At 42.4% G+C, this 24,474-nt stretch overlaps 1 protein-coding gene across 2 annotated transcripts in view; it reads right to left on the minus strand.

The window, feature by feature from the left end:
- Positions 1-1,874: 1,874 nt before the first annotated feature.
- The window catches only part of CORIN (corin, serine peptidase), a 180,032-nt gene continuing 157,432 nt past the window's right edge, over positions 1,875-24,474 (minus strand). Inside the window, exons 17-22 of one of the 2 annotated variants that reach the window (XM_045532957.1) lie at positions 22,934-23,050; positions 20,555-20,610; positions 20,227-20,401; positions 8,811-9,082; positions 6,519-6,652; positions 1,875-2,546 (exon numbers count right to left, since the gene is read on the minus strand). In XM_045532957.1, coding sequence (XP_045388913.1) covers positions 2,364-2,546; positions 6,519-6,652; positions 8,811-9,082; positions 20,227-20,401; positions 20,555-20,610; positions 22,934-23,050 — 937 coding nt within the window. In that variant the 3' untranslated portion in view covers positions 1,875-2,363. Of the gene's footprint in view, positions 2,547-6,518; positions 6,653-8,810; positions 9,083-20,226; positions 20,402-20,554; positions 20,611-22,933; positions 23,051-24,474 lie in introns of those variants that run through there. The other variant, XM_045532959.1, reaches the window with a different exon arrangement.

Genomic DNA, 24,474 nt, shown 5'->3' on the forward strand with positions numbered 1-24,474 from the left:
GGGTCATATCATTTGCTATCCTCATAGCTGGCATCCATTCCCTGAGATCATCATCTTCTGCTAAGTAAAAAATTTAGGGATATAGTCACTTATAAGTAAAAGATTAGAATCTAAGAATAAAAAGAAGAATGAGCCAAAAACACTAAGAAAAAAGGTTAATTTCCAAGATATAAATTATCTGTACATACAAATAGAAGAAAAAAATCGAATGTTTATGTTATGGGGCCAAAATCTCCTATCTACAATTCTAAAATTTCCAAAGCTCTGAAAACTGAAAATATTTTCCGTAAATTAGGTACAAATTCAATGCCCTGAACAAATGTAAGGCTATTTATACACTTAATGTAAAGTATAAAATTCACATATTTTGCTACAAAAATATTAATAGCTCATTTTATTACTGAGTACCAAACTGTATTTTTAAAATTTGGAAAATTCTGAATTCTGAAACACATTCTGGCCACTAGGCTAAAGAAATTTGGGATCTATATTAAACATTTGAAGAGTCACATTTACAAGTAAGTAACTCTTACACAAAGCTAATGTGAGCTGTTGCATTTTAGTGTTCAGTATATTTCACTAAATTTGGGGGGAACAAGCACTTATAGCTCCTAGTAGCCAAGGAAATTGATTAATAATATGTACCTGTGAGAATGAGCTATAAGAAAGATAAATTTTGATTGATGGAGAGCTGGGTGCCAGCCAGCATGCTGCTATAGAGAGAGAAGCAATTTTCTGACGCTTGCTATATGTTCCATATCCATCCAAAAAAAAAAGATCATACCATTTTACTTGTATTAAGAATTATTTAAAATAAGTACATTACATACATTTCACTGCACAAAATTTGAACAAGGCTAAAAGTTTGTGACATTAAGTAGGTACCTACAACTGTAATGCAACTGACCTATGTTGTTAAATTTTCATACGATTGTGACCACAATCCAGTGACTATTTCCCACTCTCACTGGGTTTACGTTAATACAAACTACAAGACAGGATGTGAATAACATGGAAAGTGTTTAAACAGCTTTTTGAATTTCAAATGTGTTTACACATAGAAAAAGAGTACAAAAATACATGTATAAAATTATAAATAGTCTCTGGAACGCTGAGGCAATCCAGGTTGCTGGTGGAGGGTCCATAGGGGAGAGTATTTGTTCAAAAGGCATTTGAATGTTGCAGAATGAATGTGCCTAATTAAGTTAGATATATGTGATGATCTGTGTTTTGAAGCTTTTTAGTGGGGAAAAATACTTTAACCACTAATTGCTTTAAAATTGATTTGCATAAAGTGGCCTAGTGCTAAAAAAATCATCTTTGAAATTTTAATTATCAATAAAAAGAAACTGCAACGCCAGATGTTAAACATCTTTTGAGAAAAATTACAAAATGTTTTACTCCATGCAAAGTTTTACTGTGCTTTGAAATATATTTCTGTGACTTTATTGATATGAACACAGAAAAAAAATATTTAATTGGGAGAGGAATGCAATTTAATTTTATTTTTTAAAAAATTGCATCACTCTATTCTATAGCAAATTCTCTGTTGGCAAAGTTTAATATCTACTTTATTGTCCTATAGGCAAAACCAAATATTTCCCAGGAATATTGATTTAGTTTTTGATATCTCAATCAGCCAACTCATCTACACTGAACAAATCCCAGCTATGGGGGAAGTTCTATAGAGACTTTTCTATAAAATTACAACCTTGATTTAAATCAGAATGGGCAATCCTATAATGCCAAGTGTTAAAACTGAAGTCTAAAGAACTCTGCATTCAGTACATTTTGCCACTTAAATGGATGCTGTTCGTCTTTTACCTTTGTCTAAGTTCTCAGAATTACGCAAGCATTAGAGGAGTAACAGTAAATAATTTAAACATGTAAATTATCTTGGCTTTTAATAAATCAAAAGCAAGTCTCTAATGTTAACGTTGAAATTTGCCACTATGCTACTGTGCTCGAGAAACAAAAACTGGCAAAGATTAATTAGTTGGCCTGGATCTCAATGTCCTTTCTGGGATAGGATAAAAGGGAACATTCCCGTAACACGGTACCCTAGTGCCCGCATTATTTTAAATCTCTCCAGAGTTGCTAATTTTGTGCTGCAGTCAAGGTTTGTTTTGGCAAAAGAACAAAGTCTGCTTTGCTTAGTTTTTTGAAAGTCTTTCACCAAACTTAAGAGAAAAATAAAGCTGAAAAAATTTAGTCCAGAACAAACTTGCGAATTTGCAGTGCGGCGGTGAGCATTCCCCGTCCGTGCAAAGCGCTTCTGTACAGCTCTCTGCAGGAAGCCCTTCGCGGTCGAGAAGGCCATTTTCTTTGAGTGCAGCTGGCAACATCTCTGATCATCCTCGGAGTTAGTTCAGGAGAAAGGTCTGTATGTATATCTGTCTTTGAATCCATTTGACAAAGTAGGACACGTTGCTATACACGCCAGGCCCCAGGACTTTGGAAAAGCAGACGGAGCCCCACGAGGTTAAACCAAATAATGTCCACTGTCCTGTAGGCCGCTCACAAACAAGAGGCCCACCACTGTCACCCTGTAATGAATAGCAAAGGACATTAGTCACTGGGATTTCAGAGTCCTCATGGCACCCCATGCTGTCCTGAGGGTGCAATGAAGCCAAACCCAGCTTAACCAACTTGGAACTTTTCAACAAAGCTTTCCATTGTATGAATGGAGCTTTCAAATGAACATCTTAACCTCTCTATTTTTGAAAGGATAGAGAGTGGCCTGGGAAGCAATTATATTCTTTCTTTCTATGAAATTGGAGTACATTTTTTTCAGTCATTTCCTGCACTTCTCAAAATATGTCATAAAATTCTTTCCAAGTATCAGAACTAATTATCTCTTAATTGACCTCATTCTTTCAGTTTGATTAATCCTATAACTGCAGAAAGTACCCAAAATGGAACATCCAAAGATTTTTTCCCCCCCTCAGAAACAGTACTTCAAAAACATTCTAAAATAGCTCTCTATTCTGAAGATTCTTGCTATGTGCATGAATGCATTAAGTATAGCACATTTTGGGAGCTCTCACTGCACTTCTTAGGGCTTTTTAAATTTGGTTTATTTGAATAGAAAATACCAGTTAAGAATTACTTACAGTGAAGTATTTCATTTATTTATAGCGTTTATTTTATTTCATATCCATGGAGATTTTCATTCTTGATATAGGTACTTCAACTGGGTTCACTCAGCTCTTGCCTCCAATATAGTCAACAATAAAACCCTGTGGCTTTACAAACATTGATATTTGCTACACCTGAAAGATCAGGGTAGGTGAGAGAAGTGCACTCTGCACTGCCTCAGAAGAGAGGGGTTGTTGCCATAGAAAATAAGCAACTAAGTATATAAATTCATTCTAGAAAGTTACAAATACTGCTTGCCCTATAAGACATCCGAACTTGGAAGCCTATCTGTGGCCTTTCTTCCACTTGGTGATGTTGAAGAGTAATAGGAACAAAGTGTACTGATGCTCTGCTAAGCATTTCCCTTGCATTAGCTCATTTAATCTTTACAAAATACCTAAGAACTGATACTATTTATTATAATTACATCCATTTCAGAGATACTGAAACTGAAGCCCAGGTGAACTTGTTCACTGGCAGAGCCAGGATTTGGAGCTAGACAGTCTGGCAGCAGGACTCCAACTCTAACTACAAGGCCACCCTGCTCCTTAAGACTTGTGCTATGACAGCAAAATTAAATTTTTGATTGTAACTGTCTGCTTTTACGGAAGTGGTGATTTTATATTCATAACTTTCCAGTGTCCTGAGCCTAAATGATAAACATAGAACTTGCAAGGGGCTAAATAAATTTTTCTACCTAAAAATCTAATTGAATTTTTTAAAAAAAAGCAAAATGTCCTGGAAACATTTCTGTTAGACATATTTCATAATTTTATTTCTTATATAAAATAAATACTAAGATGCTCAATTATTTAGGTTGAACTAATTATTATGCCAGAGAGTGGTTAAAATGGGACATGTTTAGATGTCACCACCTCTTCACTTCCAGATCAGAAACTTAGTCAAACAATTATTTAGCATCTACTCTTTGTAAGGTTCCATGCTGGGGTATACATAACTGAGGACATTTTTGTCCCCGAGCGGCCAAAAGTCTGCTTAGGTAACAAGAATAACTTGACATGAAAGCAAAATCCAAGAGCTATAAAGAGGACTTCAAAGGAATGAGTGATTGCTTCCAGGTGGGGAGGAATGAAAAATGCTTTCCTGAGATGTGGGTTTTGAGCTAGGCTTAGAGAGTCAGGTAGGTATTCTGCTAGGTAGAAAACGAGACGTGAAGAACAGGCAATTCGAAATGAAAGGGAGAATACAGCTCAAGGCACAATTTATCTGCACTGTCTTTTTGGTCCTCTTTTCCTCTTTGTAATGTTGAGCTTTAAGCCAAAGCTCATGTTTGGCTTCAATATTGATCTGCGTGATTTACAGACTGTCACAGAGGGACCCATGGCTTTCAATGTGTCCTGTTGATCCAGTTAAGACAGACAGTGTGTGTTGTGTCATAGAGGTTTTCCTATAAATATTTGCTCTAGATCTAGTAGGAAATAGCTTTTATTTGTTCTGTGTTTTGTTTTCTGTCTGAGCTTGTGTTAGAGATCTCTGGTGTGCATTTGAAGATGCCCACAGCACTGAACTCCCAGCACGGAAGAAGTTGGCCAGACCTGGGTCCTGCTAACGTCATGATGCGAACATGCCTGTGTCTGCATTTGTGTCTGGCCCTTCAGTTCCTTATCACAGAATCACCTCCGGTCCCAGCCTTGAGCAATGACCGAGAAATGATCTTGAATATGTGCCAGGAGGTGCTAGTTCCTGGAAAACCTCCCAATCGTGTTGAGGAAGGGGAGAAACGTATCTATGGCAATCACTACAGCCGGGGGGGGGTAGTGACTGGGCACCTGGGCCCGAAGCCGGACCGCCTGGCTCTGCCCCCCACCCCACCACCTTCGTGCCACACGTCACGGGCGGACGACTTAACCTCTCTACTCTCTCGCTTTCTGCTCAGGGAAACGATGACACTGCCACATGGAGTGACTGTCATGATCACATGAGGTATTGGAAAACATTTTGCAGAGAGCCTGGGACACAGTAAGCACTAAAGTGATAGATGTTGATGTTACTGTAATTATTATTCATTGAATGTCTAAGTATGTGCCAGGCGTTACATACAGATAGATGAGAGACAGGGACTTTCACATACATTAACTCAGTTAATCCTCAAAATACCCTGTAAGTTAGGCATCATCGGCCCCATTTCACTCATGAGAAAACTGTCTAAAGAGGTCGGCTAGCGTCCCCAGCTTACGTTGTCCTCACCGGCAGAAATGGGATCCAACCCTGGTCTTTCAGGCTGCAAATCCTGCTCTGTGCCCCACACTGGGTCTCCTACAGTACCTTGTTTTTTGCGGGGGGGACTTGGGGGGAGTCAAACCTTGGCTTCTTATGCAGAAGGGAGGGATTCCTCTACCACCGCCTCCCTCAGCCGCTGACTGTGACCAGGAGGCAGAAGGGCGGGTGGCCTCCGTGGAACCCCGAGGGAACCGTCTCTGCTCCCTCTTCCCTCGGACAACTGTCTAAGGAATCACCACCGAACCATTTCCGTCCCCTGACTTTTCCATTCTAAAACGGACCATCAAAAATGTCACTGCATTATGCTGAGTTAGTGGTAATGGTATTGTCGTATCTCTGCTTCAAAATGGGGGGGGGTGCATTTAGTCTATGCCAAAGCAGTAAAATAACAACGATGCTTCACAGCCGTGTAGTATAATAACTGTGTCCCCCACTTTGTTACTAAGTTTTTTCGAGCACTTGCACACGTTCACCCTTTCCTGGGAGCCAGTCCAGTAAGACAGTCAATGAATATTTATTAAGTAAAAATAAAAATGCTTCCCTGCACTGCTAAGTTAGCACGCTCTGAAAACGGTTGTGGCCATAAGTGTTGGGTTCGGTGACATTGGAGAACTTTTCGGCAACCACGTCAGGGCCCGGAGGACCCAGACAAGGCCAGTGTGCTCACTCCTGAGACAGAGGTAGTCCTGTCACACACCCCGGGAACTGGGGTGTTGGTGAGTGCCTTAATGCCATCACCCTAATGGCTGATAATGTCCTTTGGTGGCCCCTGCTCCCTGGGGTTGGAGCCATGGTTGCCACTGGCTCCTCCTAGAACCTCGTTTTTCCTACCCAACAAAACGGTTCAATGAGCGGACAGAAACAAGAGTTTTTCCTCGCGTTGCTGACCAAGGGTAACGTTCCCCGGACGGTAAACGCGCAAAAGCTGGAGGCAGCCTGAATGAAGGGGACGGGGTGGTTAAGGGGGTTGCTTGGGTGCTGGCTGAAGGAAAACACATTATGAACAATTCGACCTTTAGCAACAAACAATTTTCAAAAAAATGTTCCCAAAGGATCATACCTGAATAATAGTAAGTTCATAGGGGCTCACAGAGGTTATTGCTGAACCGAATCTTCCTGGCAACCAGAAAGCCACTTACCATGCACGAGTCGACTGTGCCGGACTCATAGCCAGCACATATCATGCGGGTGGTGATGGTCTTCATGTCAAAGTAGGACTGACACTGCTCCAGAGGGATGATGCGGACCTCTCCCTCTTGCAGCTTAAACGGCACTGGATTAAAAAGAAGAAGAAGAAATAGATACAAAATGATAAAGTGATTCAAAATCGCAACTAGCCAAATATGAAATTCAAATAGCGTACGAGCAGTTTTATACCAAATGAATCATATTCTTTACTTGAAATGTCATTTCGAAGACAAGACTTGTTTGGAATCAGAATTTTCCAATTTGTTCATAGCAATCATCTTGGGAAACCTTTTATTTTCTTAATAAGGAAATTGAGGCACAGTCCGGTTAAGTTGTTTGTTTCATGCTTCTCCCCTCTTAGCATATGCTACCAAAAATAACAGCTACTACAGTGAAAAGGAAAAAAATCAAGCCAGATCTCCTCTCCAGATCGGAGGCTGCCAGCCTGGTGTCAGTTCCGCATGTCAGTCCTGCTCTGCTGCCGTAGAGGATACCTGTTAAATCTAACGGCGGAAGGGCTGCGGTATTCTCAGTGAAAAGAATGTGTCTCATCTTGTGCTCCAGTAGCTGTTATTTAATGTAAGAACCTTTCATCCTAGAGGATATGACAGAGAGATACTGAAAAGGACAAAGCCATCCCTTGGTGTCGACAGAGAGAATATGTGAATTCCATCTTACTTGAAAGTTTTTGCTGAATAACAATGGCTTTCTTGGAGCAAGATAACATGAATCTTTCGCTGTTGAGCCATTCTACAAAATTACACACACCATTCTTTTAAACAGTGATAGAGAATCATCCCCGGGTACCTTGTTGGAAGAAAGAGTCATTTTGGAAAAATGGATGTGGCAGAGAGCGAATGTTTCATGAATTGTTAAAAGAAGGCTAAGAACAATGGCTAACATGTATTGGGTAGTAGTGGTAGCCAAGCACCTATACTCAGCATCTTCTGGGTGTTACCTTATTGCCTTTAATCTTTACAACAATCCTGTGAGTTAGACAGTTGCTCTTTTTTATATTTATTTTCTTTGGACATTGCTCAGAGACATGGAGAACAGTTGCTATTATTTTGTTCATTTTATAGTGAGCTAGAAGGGAATGCAGTCAGGGTCAATCAGATCTTTCTGATTTTGAATTCAGATCCTTGCTCTTCATGCTACACTCTACACGTGGTATGTGTACTGTGTTCCACTAGTGCTCTTAGTTTGATATGGATATTGTAGGAGAAATACAAGCAGAGGCAATATAAAATATATTCTGCTCTTATATTACAGTAATAAGTATAGATTTTAAAACTGAGACTCATAGGAATGGTGACATCATATGTACAACATGGCCTTCAAAATTCTTACGTGTGAACTTTTTCTGAAAAAGTCATTGATTTCTGTCTATTGACTTTTTCTTTTCATCCTTTAATTGATCATATAAAATAGAAACTCAGCTCAAAACTGATCTCGCTAAATTTCAAGAAAAAAATGTTCCTTCGAAGATGCGATTTCTAAGGTCGATGACAGAATGCCAATATACACCATCATTCTTGAACGCCGTGGCGTTATATTTGTTATAGTCAGAGTGGCCAGCACTTGCAGTTAAAAAAAATGTCAAATTGATTTGATTCTCCTTCTAAACTTTCAACAGAAAAAACAGAATGAGAGGGTCTGTTAAGGGAGGTTGAGAGTAAGTAGTAGTACAAATTTTTTAATCCGTGTGTTTTATATGTTTAAAATCATCTACAGAGCCAAACTATTTTAATCGATTTAAATAGGCAAATAGCAAATCAATGTGCTTTCTAGAAGGACTTACAGGTTGTGCTACAGATGTAGATAAGACCCAATCATGACAGAGAATTGCAAATATGACTGTGCAGCTTGACTAACCGCTAGGCAGAGGCTCTTACTGACTCTGCCTGCAGGTGGCCCGAATCATGAACACATCTAAAGCAAGGACGGCGGCTGAGTCTCATCCTGCAGGGACCCCAAAACACTGCCAGCAGCTCCCTGGAGAAAGACTCTGGGGTGTGGAGAAGGGCTTTTGAGATTGCCTCTGCACTTGGCGAGTTTAAGTGCCCTAATGGCTTATTAATATCTACGATTTGCGCGGCCAGAGGACTGTGATACACACATCAGGGATTTACCATTTGTGGCTAGATTGTTATAAGTGAAGATGGGAAATGACGGCTAAAGGCTAGGCAGAAACACAGCGCCTCTTAGCACGAGCCGAAAGGCCCCCGAAGACCCCGGCTTACTCTTGTTGCCCATGTGTCCCCAGCCCGTGATGTAGCAGTACGTGTCGGCCTCCAGCCACTGCCCTGGGCTGGGTAAGCAGACCGGCCGGACGTAGCTGGTCTCGTTGATGTCCTCGTTCAGCTCGACGACGCTGATGTCATAGTCCACCACCGCCCAGCTGTAGCGCGGATGCAGGACGATGGTCTTCACGAAGCGCGTCTGCATGAACGCCGACGGGTGGTCCAGGTTGTTGACGCCGAGGACCACTTTCCAGACGGCAGCGTTCTCTCTCCTAAAAGGGGAATTCAAGAGCTATTGGCATCTTAAACTCTAGTTCATCTTTTAAAATTCGTGCAGGATATTTAAATATTTTGTTTATGTCAATAATGGCCGTTTCCAAGCCCACCTCTCAATATACTCATCTAAGAAGCAGGGACACAATGGCCTGAGTGATTAGCAGATGAACAGCGTGTCGCGTGGAAAGCACAGCTCCGGACTCTTGAATGGAGCTAGTCTTGAAAATAAAAAACCTTGTTTGGTTTTAAAGGCAGGCAGGGTAGTTGCTTGCTTCATGGAATGAGAAAGATAATGAGAAGCCGTGAAGAAGACAGAAAAGAAAGAGGAAAAGGGAAAAAAAAAAACAAAGACTAAGTGCTCCCTCCAAGAAAGAGCAAGATGTCAGGTTTTCAGGGGAGACTTTTGCTAATTTCACCCACCACCTCCCAGGGTCAGCCTCAGACTCCACTGGTTTTTAACACCTGTCAGCAATATTTTAAGCAATTCCCACCTTCCAAGACTTTCTGCACATGCTTCCAGGTCTTGCCATGCTCCGGAACTTCCTGCCGTCTCCTGGACCCCTCCTTCCCACCCGGTCTTCTCTTCTGGGTCTCCCTCCTCTGCTCTAGTGTCTGTGCTGAAGAGCTCGGGGATACCACCCTCAACCTGCTCTTCTCCCTTCACACGCCCTTGAGGGTTTCATGCAGCCCAGTGGTTTTAAGGACCACCCACACCCTGCTGACTCCCGAGTGTATGTCCCCAGCTCTGTCCTCTCCCCTAAGCTGCAGACTTGAACGTCCCACGGTCTATTCAACACACTCAGATGTTTGATAATAGCCAAGATTTACCAAGGGCTGGCCACATATCCCAATATTTAAGCATTCAGAATTCATTTACTGTTATTTTATACTTATAACCACCAGTTACCCACTTGAATCTTCTCTTTCTCTTACACACACCATTGAATGCATCAGCAAGTCTCACCACTCTTAGTTTCAAACATATCCTGCAATCTTGTTTTTTGTCCCTTCTCCACTCTTGCAATCTCATCTACTTGGACCACGGCAACGGCCTCCCAAATGGTGGCCATTCTTCTAGTCTTAGCCCCTATAATCCATTTTCCTTAAAGCAGTCAGAATGATTTTTTCAAAATAAAAATCCATCTCCTGCTCACTATGCTCCAAGGACCTTGTATCACACTTGAGACAGATTGTAGACTCCTATCCCTGGTCTCCCATCCAAGGCCCTCCACGATATGCTCCACTCTAACTCCAAGGACTTTCTCTCTACTTTCGAACATGCCAAGGGCATCTCCAACTCAGGGGCTCTTCCCCTGCTGCCCGCCCCCCCAGCTCTCACACGGTTCCCACCTTTGCTCCTTCTCTTCATCCAGGTCTCAACTCACGTACCACCTCCTCAGAGCTGTCCTCCCTGACCACCCCATTTAACCCTTACTTTACCCTCATTACTCTACTCTTGACCCTGCTTCCATTTTCTTCTCATAATATTCATTGGTATCAGTGACATTGATCTATCTGTTTGTCTAGTCTCTGTCTTGGCCTCCAGAACGTTCTCTCTGGGAAGGCAGGAGCTTTGCTGCTCTTGCTCACTCCTCTGTTCACAGGGCCTGTGAATCCTGGCATACAGCTGGTTCTCAACAAGTATCTGTTCACAATAGCTCCGTGTATTGGATTGAAAACATTTATTAGTGGCAGATGCCAACCACAACGGCAAAGTCTGTTTTTCATCAGTCCCTTTTCTCCCTTCCCTCATTCCCGCTTCCTCCTTCACCAGAGTTGACCAGGATCAAAGGCGAGGACGTTTATTGGCCACAGTGTCAGGGAAGGGGGGAGCTTTCATTGTGGACACTCCTTTACACTGTGAGCCAGCCACACACCACTGTCCCCACTTGGGAGCTTGTGGTCAAATCAACTAATGTAGATCTGACCATCTAGACCCGTTGTTTTCCAACCCAAGCAGAGCAATGAATCATCTGGGGAGCTTTCAAAATACTGATTCTCTGGGCATCACCTCATATCAATTGAAACAGAAGCTCTTGGGGTCGGGACCTGGGAACCAGCATTTTATGAGCTCTCTAGGGAGTCTCAGGCAAGACCCCAGTTGTAAGTCTCCTTTTTTTGGCATGCCTCTCTTCACCAGCAGCGTGGCAAAGATTCAAAAGCCCGAGGTTTCAGGAGAGTTATGAAGGAGGGTCCAAGGTAGGCATTCAAACTGTTTTCAGTATTGTTGGATATTTGGCCAGACTCTGCTAACAGACTACCCCACACGGCTCTGCATTCTGTCCTTTTTCCACTAAAGAAAAAGTAATTTCAGAGCTATCAAAAGAAGAGGAATTGATGTCATCCATTGAACAGAGAGAGAGAGATACAGATATATAGCAATTCCTCTGTGCCAAGCCCTGTGCCAGGGATTGCAACAATCAGAAACAGACGTGGTCCTGCCCAAACAGACTCTAGAATTGAGAGGAGATGGACAATTACGATAATTGCAGGAAGTCCTATCACATGAGCATGACAAGTTAATGTTACAGAAGAATTCTTTTTCATTGTGTAAAGTTGTCACTCATAAAACATACTTTTCTTTCTTTTTCCTTCCTTCCTTCCTTCTCCTTTCTGTTTCTTCTTTCTTCCCTCCCTACCTCTATTCTTTCTCTCCTTTCCTTTGTTCCTTCTTTTTTTATTCTAGGAGGAATACATGCATGACCAGTTGAGGAATTCAATGTGCACATTAGGTTCTATTGCTTAAGACATCTTAAATCAAGCAACACTTTATTTCAAATTTCTGTCCTTTCAATAGCTTCTTTGTTCATTGAGAGAGTTACCAAGTGTGGTTGTGACAAACACTCATCATCCATCTACTGAAATCACAGGCAGTATTTCAAACTGTTGAACGTTCCAAATTATTTGCAACAAAATGAAATAACATCAAAATTCCAGACTTAATTACTGTGCTGGGGTTAATGTAATTCAAATGATTAAAAAAATAAGCATCAATGAAATGGCTAAGCATTAACTTGTATCCGGTAATCTCTTGCTACATAAGCTACTGTCCTTATGGCGTTAATGTCCATCAAAGGCAACAAAACAACTACACATAAAAATTCACCTACTTTTTTAAATTTAGTGATAATTTTGTTCTTTTTTTCTTTTTATTATAAGCATTATGAAAAATAAAGTCTCTTTTAATTCCATCCCCACCCACCCGAGTCTGGCAAACAATCAGGGAAAAAACTCAACCTATTGTTTGAAAGGGGCAGGTGAGGGGAAGAAGGTGCACATAAATGGCATGTTGCTAGATTCAACACGCAGAGAAAGAATGAGTCAGGAATAGGGGCAGAGACCACCTGTCTCTGGGGGGAAGCAAAGAGAAGGCAGACAATGTCAGGCTACGTGAGTGCCGCGTGAGTTCAATATCAGCCCAAAAGTTCCCAGTGGAGAAGCTCACGGGAACAGACTATGATCATATGGCTAGTTTAGTGAAAAGAACTAAATTCGGGTACAAAGAAAAAATAAAAGCCAAATATAGCACCTGAAACTCTGCCTTACGGAAGACATCATAAAGAGGACAGCTTCGCATTTGGCTATCAGACCTCAAAGCAGCAGCAAAAAAAAACCTGGCACGTCCTTAAAGAAGTTTGTGCAAAGAACCTCAGGCTCCCGGAGGGAGGCGGCAGGTCAGGGAAACCAGGTGATAACCCACCACGGCGAAGGGAGATGTGAAAAGACCTGTATCTTCTTTCATTCTTGCTACAGATAGTATTACTATTTCATTCCCTAAAATGCACATTTAGGGTCTAATTTGCTTCATATTTATACTATTGTTTTAATAATAAATATACTTTATAGATAACGTTGAGAGAGTATGATTTCAACTTACAATTCTTCAATTAGCAACTCTAGGGAGAAAACCCAGCCACTCACATCCCTCAGGTGCACTGAGGCATCCAGAGGAACTGACGCAGAACGGCAGGCACCAGCGTTCTGGACGCCGTGACCAGTCCCTTCGGTTTGCAAACTGCCACACTCAACTCCAGCTTAAACATGAAAATGTCACATTTCCACTTAATGCAGCTAGCCAAATTTAGAGATTTTCTATCATTGTCATTTCCTAGGAAAGAAAATTTTCCTTCTTTCACTCTTTCTGACTTTGCTTTGATATCTTATATTTAATACTGTTCTTTTTAACAACAGAAAGTTAATATTCGTAATTAACACCTGTGATAGAAACTGCCCTGTTTTACAAAACTCACTCCAAATGGCACAGCTAAGCGGTGGTTTGGAGAGAGTTTGAAGGTTATCGAATCTACACAAAGTAGTGAAGTATCACACTACAGCGTCATTCCTGTCCTACACATCTTAGGACCTGCTTATTTTAACATCATACTGTGTCCTTGGCATCTGTAACCAACGAGGTGGGCAGACTTCAGAACAGGGTGATGGCAAAGCAAACGTGTGACGGAGCTGGGGAAGGTCAGTAAGTACAGACGGGGTCACACCACAAGCCCTGGCCATCCTGAGGGCCATCTGCCTCCCAGTTCCAGGAAATTTCTGTCATGTCTGAATGCCCAGTGTGAGCTGACCTCCCAGTTGTCCCAATGGAAGCCAAAGTTCTGGATTTTATGCAAAGTATATGCAATTTTAAATGCCGGCTAAAATTTTTTAAAACGTCTACAAGCCAACTAGATTGGCAGCCTGGATTCTTCACTCATATACAGTCTCTATAGTTTTCCAAGTGTTTCTCCACACTTCATTTCAAATGATCCTCGCACCAACTGTGAGAGGTAAACAGGAATCCTTACTCCGTTTTAGAGGACTACTAAACTTCTCTGAAACAAAAAGAAGGGTCCCCTGGCCTTAACACAGGAATTAGGTGCCGACCCCAGGAGGGAACACAGCACGATGGGCCAGACTCTCTGGTGAGTGATAAGGTGGCAGATGGCAAGAAGATATGTTCTCTTTCCTGAACACATCCCCAGATGCAATGGGGAGCAAGCCATTAGTGATAAAATTACAGAAAGTGAACGAGTCTGCTATCCGAGGTTTCAAAAGAAGCAAGAGAAGGGCATAGTCCAATATGTACCCTGGACCTAGACCTTGGAGAATCAGATTTCAGAATGTGTTGAACAAAAGGCAGCTATGATAATATATCTGGAGATTCTTAAAGCAAGTACAGCTCAATACAGTTGGGAGGGTTTAAAAATGCCGAATTCTGATGCTACCATCACAAATAATTGCAGTTAAGTAGGAAAATGAAGAATCAGCTGAACAGTAAATGTGACTACATAAGGATCACAGAGCTTTGAAACTGGAAAGTAAATCATAAAAGAATGGCAACCATAATGGAAATCATAGCAATGGTCAGAAAGTCAAATATGAATATTTGTTCAAATTAGGACAAGTTTATAAACCACGTGATTCGATGGGTGAGTACTGTAGACAGATAAGAAAGCCCAGAATTGGATCGTAGAGCACAAAGTATTTGGTAGCCTAGAAAATGAGGAGCTGAAAAAGATAAAGAGAGGCTGGGTCACTGACATAAGAAGAGAACAAGGATGTTTTTTGCTGTTCTAGAAGACAGGCGAAAGTATTTCAAGAAGGACGTAATGATAAAATACTGGGGAGGGTTCCAGTGAGTTGGAAACTGAAATCACCTGATTGGATTTGGCAAGATGGGAGTCACTAGAGACTTTCATAAGTGCCATTTCTGTAGTGACTTTGATGAGAGCCCAACCAGAGTGGGTTGAGGGGCATATGGGACGTGGAGAAGTCGAGACAGTGGCTGTAGGAAGCTCTGTTAGGAGGGTTACTGTGCAGACCAGCCAAGATGGAGCCACGGTGGAAGAGGGATACAAACTCAAGAGAAGAGTGTTTAAGTTAGTGACGGTAAAGCATTGTTTTTTGAAAGGAATGACCCAGGAAAGAAGGAAAAATTGATGATGCAAAGTAGAAATGATGATTTTAGGACTAAAGTCCTTGAAAAGATGAAAGGGGATATGCTTGTCCTTAAATAGGAGCAGAGACACATCTTCCACTACAACTTGAGGGAACATAAGATGTGCAGCCAAAGATGCAGACATTTGTTGGAATTGGGGGTCAGACAAGGGAAAGATACGACGGCATCTATTTCACCTGTGACCCACGAGGTGAGAGCAGTAGAGGGTGACAGAGATGTGGAGAGAGAGGAAAAGCTGTCACAATAGTTGTCTCTGAGCGTAAAACAGTGACTTTACTGTGGAAGTATATTGGAAGCGTCCCATCGTGTTAGATGCTCACTTGAGATTCACGATCACACATTTGACGCGAGCTCAGTTAGCAGCGGGGTGTGTGATACTCTCCCACAATGGTCAGATGCTCAGATACATGAATAGCAAGTAGAAAAACTTAAAGAAACAAGTAACTATGAAAGTTACAGGCGAGAGGGAAGCTCCTAGTTTCTGGATTGGCACATCGTTTCGGCCAACTGCTCATTGCATCCTGGACCCAAACATTTTCCACTGGAGAGGGGAGGGTGACAAACAATACCTCCCTAGGGGACAGGGCAGTGGGGAGCATGGGTCAGGCCACAGTCACCTAGGAATTTTTAAAACCACACTTGCTCACCCTCCGGTGATGCTGGGAAACCAGGGGAGGTATGGGTCCAAAATGGAAAAGTTCTGTGTTAGAGGACATTACTACCAATGGGAATAAAGCAACGCCCTCAAGGAGGTAGAACGGAAAACAAGCTGTGAACGACGAGCATAGCTCCTACGCTCCTAGAAGACAAAGAGGGAACCACAAGGGCACAACATGGGCTCAGTGATAAAAAGTCAGACCAAACCTCTCACCTCCTTTTCTGAGTGTACTAAAGACTGTCCGACCAGGGCAGGCGGGCAAGCGGGGACGATGATTTTGCTCTGTGGAGGATGAGAGAGGGAGCTGTCTGGAAATAGGTGGAAAGATTACTGAGTGATATTAAGGATCCAGCTGATGGTGGGAGTCAGGCATGGCACCGGTCTGCACTGATGTCCTCCCCCAGTTCTGAAGAGCATGGTCATAGGGCTAGACAATGTGGTAATCACTGTGGGGGTCTGCCGGGTACGTCTGGCAGAGAGATGTAGGGAAGAAGAAGTGGAAGGTCCTAGTGGAAGGAGTGAAAAGCGAAGCCGTAGCTTCGGGGAAAGAAAGGAGGTGAGAAGGAGACAGATGGACTGAGATACTGGGTGGAGGGGAGGAAGGAAACACAGACAAGCAACCAAAAATCGTGTTGCACTGAAGAGCTGGCGTGGCGGGAATCGGCAGGACTGACATGGCAGGGTTGAGGGTTGCGGTTCACGTCGTGGGAAGTGAGGTTTTCACGCAGGTTTCCTGGAGAGGAATCAGATGCCCCCGACCATTACTAGTTGTGTGCCAGCCTAGGAAATTCATCCTTAAGTCTTTCCGAGGTGGAAGAAGGCAGGAAAATTTCTTGTTAAATTACCCCCGAGAGTCAAAGTACTTTCTTCCTTAGAACTTTGGCAGTTGATTTGTTATTAGGACATATGAGACTTGATCGGGTCAACTTAATATCTCATGTGTTTAATTTTCATTTGGGATTTTTTAACTACCTCTCCATGGAAGAACAAAACAAAATTTCCTTTTTTTCCACCAACATAACTAAAAGAGACAGGCTGAGCAGACCTTCAGATGGGTCACGCCAGTCCTTGCCAAAGTCCTGGGCCAGGATATGAAGTAAACCCCATTAATTACAGCAATTCATGGCTCCAGCAGAGAGCACAGCTTATGATTAGAAGTTCTCAAAAGATTGCAGGGCCACTAGAGATGATGTAAAATAAAATGAGGGTCATTAGCACACATTCTCACAGAGGCTTGTTTGAAGTGGGGCAATTTCTAACTTCTCATTGACAGACCAGCCCCCTCTTGACAGTTTTGTTCAATTAAGTGTTCCATAAAATTTCACCAAGGCCTTTGATATCATATACATGTCTTTCATTACAAACACACATTTCTTCTCTATTGCAAGATTTCTCCTTAACTGCCTAGATCTTGCAGTGAAAGAGGAAACTCGGAAACCACGTGTGGGAACGATGGGAGTGATCGATGAGCTTGGATGAACCAGCACATACAGAATCTGTTCCCTTAAAGAACCGCTGGGTTCATCTAGGTCATCGTCTCTGATGAATGCACTCTTACTGGTACCATCTTCTCCTTACCATGGAGGTACAAACCAGAACTGGAAAAGACATCTGGAAACATCTGGCCCCTTCCAGAGCAATAACAGTGCAGTGTATCTCTGGACAAACTGTGCAGACTCTTCCTATCATTCTGCACCGTACACATTAAAAATTCCCAAGAGGAGATACCGGTTTGATTTTTTTATATTTTGTTTTCCCCAAAAATGCAATCAAATAACTGGATATACACGTTTCCATTTGATAGTCCCTTACCACATTGTATTCTAATGACTCGTTTAGTTGTCCATCTACTCACTAGGTTAGCACCTCGGGGGACAAAACAGGTGGCAATCTCTGTCACCCCCATATGGATCTAAGTGGGTGTGGGGGACTCTATGCTCTGGAAACAAGGGTACCAGTGGGTGAGCAGCTTTGTATAAGAGGGTTTATTGCAGCAAACTAGACCTAACCCAGATGTCCATCAACTGAGGAATAATAATAAAAGTTATAGCGAATGCATACTATAGAATGTCATTTAGCTTCCAAAAAGAACAAGCTAGAGCTACGTCAACTGACCCAAAGAGAGGCCCATGATATATTGCCACATGAGAAAAGCAACTTACAAATGGAAGTATAGAGTGTTATTCCAAATCGGGAAAAAATAAACAATGACATCCTGTGAAAATGTTATGTGTTCATAGCTGTGGAGGAACATGCACCAGGCTGGTTACCTTGAGGATGATGAGGGAATAAAGGAGAGGAAGTATGGGAGGAGATAAAAAGTGCTACCAAAGTGCAAAAATACTCATGCCATGATGCTACAGGAAAATGCAGAATGTGCGCTTTTAACAATAATTTTCCTGGAGTCTCACTGGTTGATGCCAGGCCTGGTTCTTAGCCTTTGCACAGACATCTCGCTTCCTGCCCACCCCAGCACTGTGAGGCAGGGGCTCTTGTTTCCCTCACTGCACAGATGAGGAAACTGTAGCCAGAGAAGGTAATTGGCCCATGGTCACATAATAAATGGCAAAGCAAAGAAAAAACAATAGGTAAATAGGCAAAAAACAAAATTGGATTTTTTTTTCTACAAATTAACCTGATCAAATGAGAAGAATCAATTTACTTAGATAATAGAACTGTGGGCTATTTTTATGTTATAGTTTTTGCTGTTATTTAACATTATTTTTAAATAAGGCAAAATTATTTTTTAAAAAAATAGAATAAAATGGGTGGCAGAGTGGGTTTTGCAACCTACCAAGTCCTTTGACACGCCCCCTGCCGAGAGGGCAGGACTGTGTTTTTTCCTTTGAATCAGGGAGGGGTTGTGGCCCACGGTGGCTCTGACCAACCACATAGCAGAAGTGACATTATGTGGCTTTGGAGATGGGGTCGAAAAAGGTGCTACGGCTTCCTCCTGGCTCCCTTTTTGGGAGGCTCACTCTGGGGGATGCCAGCCACGGTAAACTGAGTCCCAAGTGGACAGGAACTAAGGCCCCTGCCAACAGGCAGCATGGCCTGCCCCACTTCAGATGCTTCCGGAATGCCCCTGGACTTAGAATCGTGCAGCTGAGGCCCCAGACATTGCAGAGAGAGATAAACCAGGCCAGCTACGTCCTGCTGAATATTCCATCCCCAGAATCTTCAGTGAGGAAAATAAACGTCTGTGTTTTTTACTGTTTTGTTTGTTTTTTGTTTTGTTTTGTCTGCTCCTACATCACACGGCAACAGCCAGCCAGAAGGGACGGGGACCTTCTGCAGGGATGTTTGCCGGTGTGGGGAAGCTTCCCCTTCGTCTTAGTCTTCTCGCTTTATGCACGTGGTGATGGCCCATTTTATGGATCAATCTGACAGGCCTACGGTGCCCAAATGCTTTGTCAAACGTTATTCTGGATAATGTGTCTACGAAGGTACTTTTGGATAAAAAATTTTACATCGGTGGGCTTTGAGTAAAGCAGATGACTCTCCATAATGCGGGTGGGTCTCACGCACTCAGCTGGAGACCCTAAGAGAACAACGACTGAGCTCCCCCGGCAAGAAGGAATTCTGCCGGCAGATGGCCCTCGGACGCCCCAGCTCTAGCCTGCACCTCTGGCCAGCAACCCTGCGATTTTGGGCTCACCAACCCTCCACAATCACATGAACCAGTTCCTTAAAATAACTCTCTCTCTCTCTCTGGATATATATATACCTTGAATAATACATACATTATACCTTTAACTCTGCCTCCCAAACTACTCACCAGTTGCTCTTACATCCAAACCTCACTGTAGACTCCAAATAAATCACTTTTGTTTAAATTCATATGTATGTGACTGACTGACTTATTTATTTATTTATTTATTTATTTAGAGACAGAGTCTCACTCTGTTGCCCGGGCTAGAGTGAGTGCCATGGTGTCAAGCTCACAGCAACCTCAAACTGCTGGGCTCGAGCGATCCTCCTGCCTCAGCCTCCCAAGTAGCTGGGACTACAAGCATGCGCCACCATGCGCAGCTAATTTTTTCTATAGATGTATTTTTAGCTGTCCACATAATTTATTTCTATTTTTAGTAGAGACGGGGTCTCGCTCTTGCTCAGGCTGGTCTCGAACTCCTGAGCTCAAACAATCCGCCCGCCTTGGCCTCCCAGAGGGCTAGGATTACAGAAAATTTTTTTCCAGAAATTACCCACTGGCCTATGTGACATATTTAAAAGGTCTAGAAAAGAGAGTAATATTGGTTAGGGAGTCAATCTTCTAAACTTCCTCCTCCTCCTCCCTCCCCCGGACATAAACCATAAGCAATGTGCATCCATTGCCGATACCTGAGCAGCACGTATATAAGACGACAACACCAAGGGTGGGAAACTCTAGGAAGATAAAGGCCTGGGAAATAGATCAGCCGGGGCTTTTGCCCTGAGGGGGCTTCAGGAAGTTATATATGCCACTGAGAATTCCCAAGGGACAAAAGGATCAAATCCAGGCAAAGCAGAAAAGAAAAGGTGCAACTTACCCCTCGAAGCAGTGAGCAACGGTCAGAACCCATCTCTTGGCGATGAGGACACAGCCACAGATGTGGCCACTGGGCTCGCTCTGCAGGGAGCACTGCCACGGCCACCGTCCGGGACGGCTCGTCCGACCCCCGAGGATCCTCTTGTTCATCCGGGCAGCAGGACGGCGCCCACAGTCTACCGAGGAGCGGAAGACACAGTCTGTGATTTGCCACCAAACCCAGCTACATGCTTAGCTCTTTGCCGTCACGCACAAATGACCATTTTCCCCCTTAGCCAGTCTGGTTACATTAAGCTCATATCCCATCGCTCTGCCTCGAATTCTCTCACCTTGTTTATTGCACAGAAGAGAAATCTTACTTCTGCTCTGACAAGACCGCCTAGATCTGGAAACATAAAATGGTAGAATATTAAGTTACAAATTTACCGTTCACTTCACACACTTTACCAGTGACAAGTGAGACATAATAGGTTCAGCTGCTACCAGAGGTCCCGTTCGTTGAGTGACAATGACGTTCAGTGTAGGAATTCTCAAGGCAGGGGCGTGGTCAGCTATCACACTGAGGGCAGGGGTATGTGGAAGGTATGCACTTTTATTTTTGTTTGTAGTTTATTTAACATCATCTTAATGTAATTTCTTATTTGTGGGAAAAGAACCTATTGTAATAAAGGTTCCCACATGGTTTTGGCTTATGGGACTCCCACAATGTCGACTCAGACTCTGGTTCCCAAGAAGCGTGGACCAGGCTGCTCCTTAGAGTCCACAGTGAGAGGCAGGATGTCAGATTGTGATGTTTACGGGGAGGCGTGTGTGCCCCAAACAAGCTGAGAAACAGTCTGAGGAATAAAATATTACTGCAAAAGTATGAAGAACAAAAAAACGAATGGAGTATCTAGCCTGGAAAAGAGTCTTACCAAGACTGGCAAGGTTCAACTGTGGATATATGAGAAGCTGACAGGAGGAAAGAGGACTTCAATTTATGTCCCGTAACTCCAGATGGCATGATCAGAACCAGTAAGTAAAACTTACAGGAAGTGCAGGTTCAGGAAAAGAAGAATTTCCTAAAACTCTGAAGATAAGAACATGGGCCGTGTTTGAGGATCTCTCAATGTGGTTGTACAAGAGAATTCAGTTGGGGTGGGTTAAATTTCGATCACTCAAGTTCTCTTCCAACCATGAAACACTATTCACAATGCAAAGGAAAAACAAAAACACCTTGGGACTTTAAAAAAATACTGTGATGTGCTTAGAATCCTCGATCTCTCAGATAAAAAAAAAAAAAACCCATCCCTAAATATGTCATTTCCACATTCCTTTTTGAAGATTTATTGCATTTTAATTTCTTGCTAAATTTGCATGGGGGCATGTATAATTCTTTGTATACAATAAATTATATAGTACAGGAAAAGCTCGTTAGCTTTCTACCTTCCTACAATCTAAAATCCTGTCTCCTCATACTCTCTACCCCATTAGTCTTAATTTCTTTGTAGCACTTCCCAATATCTAAAATTACTTTTGTTTATTAACTTTTAATCTCTCTGTTCACCCACACAAGGTATGTCCCTTGAGATCAGGGACATACCCTCATTCACATCTACCCTCCTCAGAGCCTAACACTGAGCCTGGCACAGAGGAGATACTCAATACTTAGTTGTTACTTATTAGGTTGAAAAATTATAGCTTTTAGAAATAGGAAAAGTAATCAAGACTATTCATCCCAACGCCTTATTGGAAACTGTGGTAATATAAGATTATACATCTAATTAGTAAGTCAGGACTAGAACTAGGTCTACCAACTCTCCATTTAGAATGAGTTATTCATTTATTCATTTATTTGGCCTGAAAGGGCTTTCCTAGAATTCCCGGTTTGGGGAAACAAATTACTCTGTTGAAAGATTCAGATCATTGTTTTGAAAGAAATACTTCAGCTGGCAAATCTTCAGCAATTTGGCTGCAGAGTTTGGTCTATGAAGAAAATGTCAAGACATTTTAAGGGGAAAGAGCCCATTTTTGGTTTTTTTTCTTTAAAATTCTTAAAAGGTGGTAGCACTTATTACAAGCTTTGGAGTAAGATAAACTTAGCTTGAGTTCAGACACTGTCACTTACCATCTGTGGGTATTTAAATATTCTAAACCTTAGTTTCCTAGCTGTAAAAACTGGATAATTATCCCTAGTTCACAAGTTTACTGGGAGAAGTAAATGACCAATGTATGTGAGACTACCTAGCTATGTGCCTATAATGTAATAAGAACCTAGTAAGTTGTTAACTCCCTCAGTTTACCTTTTTCCTACACCCCACCCGCAGACAAGGGAGCCAACCCTGCTTAAGACGCCATGATGTTCTTAGGGGAAACTCAAGTGTACTTTCGAGGCCAGGAGTTGATGATAATTTCATTTTGTGTCTATTCTTTTCTCAGACTCTCTACGTTTTATTAGTTACCATTACTTCAATTCCTCTGTTAACTAGTTCCGTGTGGCACCGGTAGGAAATGCGGACATGAGAGTTCATTTCAAATAAAAACGATCTTTGTCTAGAAACAAAACCCATGTTGAAATGTAAAGGCCAATAGCCCGTCTATGGAAGCGTTTTATTGATGTGGCAAATTGGATTATGTTAAGTTAAGAATGGAAAAACGGAAGAAAGGCTCGGATTACAAACTCTCGCTCTGTACTCCGACTCTGCACGGCTCTCACGAAAGGATTTTACCGGTTTACCAGCAGCTCCTGCAGAGTGGGCCCGGTGAGACTCTCCCAGCCGGCACGTAATGTCAGCCCCTGCCGGTCTTCCTCCTGCTCCGGTATCCGCTCGGTTACAGACGGTTCTCTGATATAAAGCAAAGACCAGATAAATATTCAAAGCGCAATGATCTTTGAGCCAGGGAACAGGCATTATCATTATTTAGCATGCATTCTCTTTAAAAAAAAAAAAAAAGCAGCATTAAGGTATAAATCAATATTTCAAGAAGAGAATTTGGATTAGGAGAGTTTTGCCGTGGAATGTGATTAGCAAGAGAGGAAATTACAGAGGCAATAAAGATCCACATTGTTACAGCTGTTTTAGGCATCCTCTCTGCTGACGTGTATTTGAACTTCATGAGGCACTAGAATTCTAATGCATATGATGTAAAAGTTTCAGCGCCTAAACGCAAGAACAACTTTAAGCAGAGATCACAGGTAAAATACAATTTATCTAACTGGGGTTTTTCCTCTTCTTTTCTTGCCCACTGTAATCATGCAATATAGCAATACCTTAGAATAAACAACAAGGAGAATCAATGGCCATTTAGTGTCTATTTAGACAATACAGAAGTTGTAACTGGAACTTTTGCAATGTATTGCAAAATCTTTATGCACTCAAAATTAAGAAGGACTGTGAAAAGACAGACAGGAGTTAGACAACGTTATTTTGCTCTTTGTCTACAATATATTCTCAATCTCCATCAATACTTTCCTGTGTATGTCTCTCATTCGATCATTCAAATAAATATGGTTATACTGTATCCAAGATTTAAAACCTTAGGCTTCAAAAGTATTTAGGTGTTTTCTTTTTTTTTTTTTTTTTTTTTTGAGACAGAGTCTCACTCCGTTGTCTGGGCTAGAGTGAGTGCCGTGGTGTCAGCCCAGCTCACAGCAACCTCAAACTCCTGGGCTCAAGCGATCCTCCTGCCTCAGCCTCCCCAGTAGCTGGGGCTACAGGCGTGCGCCACCACACCTGGATAATTTTCCTATTTTTAGTAGAGATGTGATCTCACTGTTGCTCAGGTTGGTCTTGAACTCCTGACCTCAAGCGATCCTCCCACCTCGGCCTCCCGGAATGCTAGGATTAACAGGTGTGAGCCACCTTGCCGGCCAGTATTTAGGTTTTTATATAAATACTTTATAGCTGGTTCTTTCCTTAGGCAATCCATATTTGAAAAATAAAGCCTTTTGGATTTTTAATTCAAATAAAAACATAATCACCTGATGCTATCAAGGGTGGAAGAGTCAGAGGGGTTAATTTTACACAGGAGGCAGGAGGGCTTCTTCTCAAACTGGAAGGGAATGAGTGAGAAGGAAGCAGGCCCTTTGCTGGAGCTGGAGACCGGGAGAGCAGTTCGTAGAGGATTCAAATCAGACAGGCAGCCTCGACTTTTCTTTTCAAATGGGAGGTGAGCTTCTCTGGTGACAGCTGAGGGAGCAGCAGGGTACATGACGATGAGGAAAGTGATGTGTATGTGGAATTATTTAATCCCTTACGGAAGAGTTCAG

This window comes from Lemur catta, chromosome 19 (assembly GCF_020740605.2).
Source record: "Lemur catta isolate mLemCat1 chromosome 19, mLemCat1.pri, whole genome shotgun sequence".
Classification (NCBI taxonomy): domain Eukaryota; kingdom Metazoa; phylum Chordata; class Mammalia; order Primates; family Lemuridae; genus Lemur; species Lemur catta.